At 45.9% G+C, this 492-nt stretch overlaps 1 protein-coding gene across 1 annotated transcript in view; it reads left to right on the top strand.

The window, feature by feature from the left end:
- Nucleotides 1-212: 212 nt before the first annotated feature.
- The window catches only part of plxna3 (plexin A3), a 58,904-nt gene continuing 58,624 nt past the window's right edge, over nucleotides 213-492 (top strand). Inside the window, 1 exon segment of the mRNA XM_008402733.2 lies at nucleotides 213-283. Coding sequence (XP_008400955.2) covers nucleotides 213-283 — 71 coding nt within the window.

Raw genomic sequence — 492 nt, 5'->3', positions numbered from 1 at the left:
TTAATGTGTTGTTAATGTGTTATTAATGTGTTGTTAATGTGTTGTTAATGTGAGAACGCATTATCGCCTCATTCTGTCTGTTTTCTGCATCTGGAGCTTCAGGTTCTCCAGTCTGTGGTTCTGAACGACCTGCTTTGGGCTTTTATGTTTCTTCACACTGGACGGTTTCCCTCTTGTTGTTTTGTCTTTTTTAAAGATACTGAGCTAAAGAGATGGCTCAGTTTATTTGGTTTGCTGGTTTCCCACATCCAGGCCGTTACGCCCTGAGCCAGAACCATGAAGGGTAACGAACCCAGACTTCACCTGCAGAAGGTCCAGGATTTCAGGAACATGAGATGTTTCTGTGAACTGGTGACCCACTGCAGGTTCTGGAGGGATGATTCTCTGAAACCCGGTCCAGTCAGAGAAACTCTGTGTCCTGTGGCCACACACACACACACACACACACACACACACACACACACACACACACACACACACACACACACACAC

Source organism: Poecilia reticulata, unplaced genomic scaffold, assembly GCF_000633615.1.
Source record: "Poecilia reticulata strain Guanapo unplaced genomic scaffold, Guppy_female_1.0+MT scaffold_253, whole genome shotgun sequence".
Classification (NCBI taxonomy): Eukaryota; Metazoa; Chordata; class Actinopteri; order Cyprinodontiformes; family Poeciliidae; genus Poecilia; species Poecilia reticulata.
This window is presented reverse-complemented; position numbering and strand designations above follow the sequence as displayed.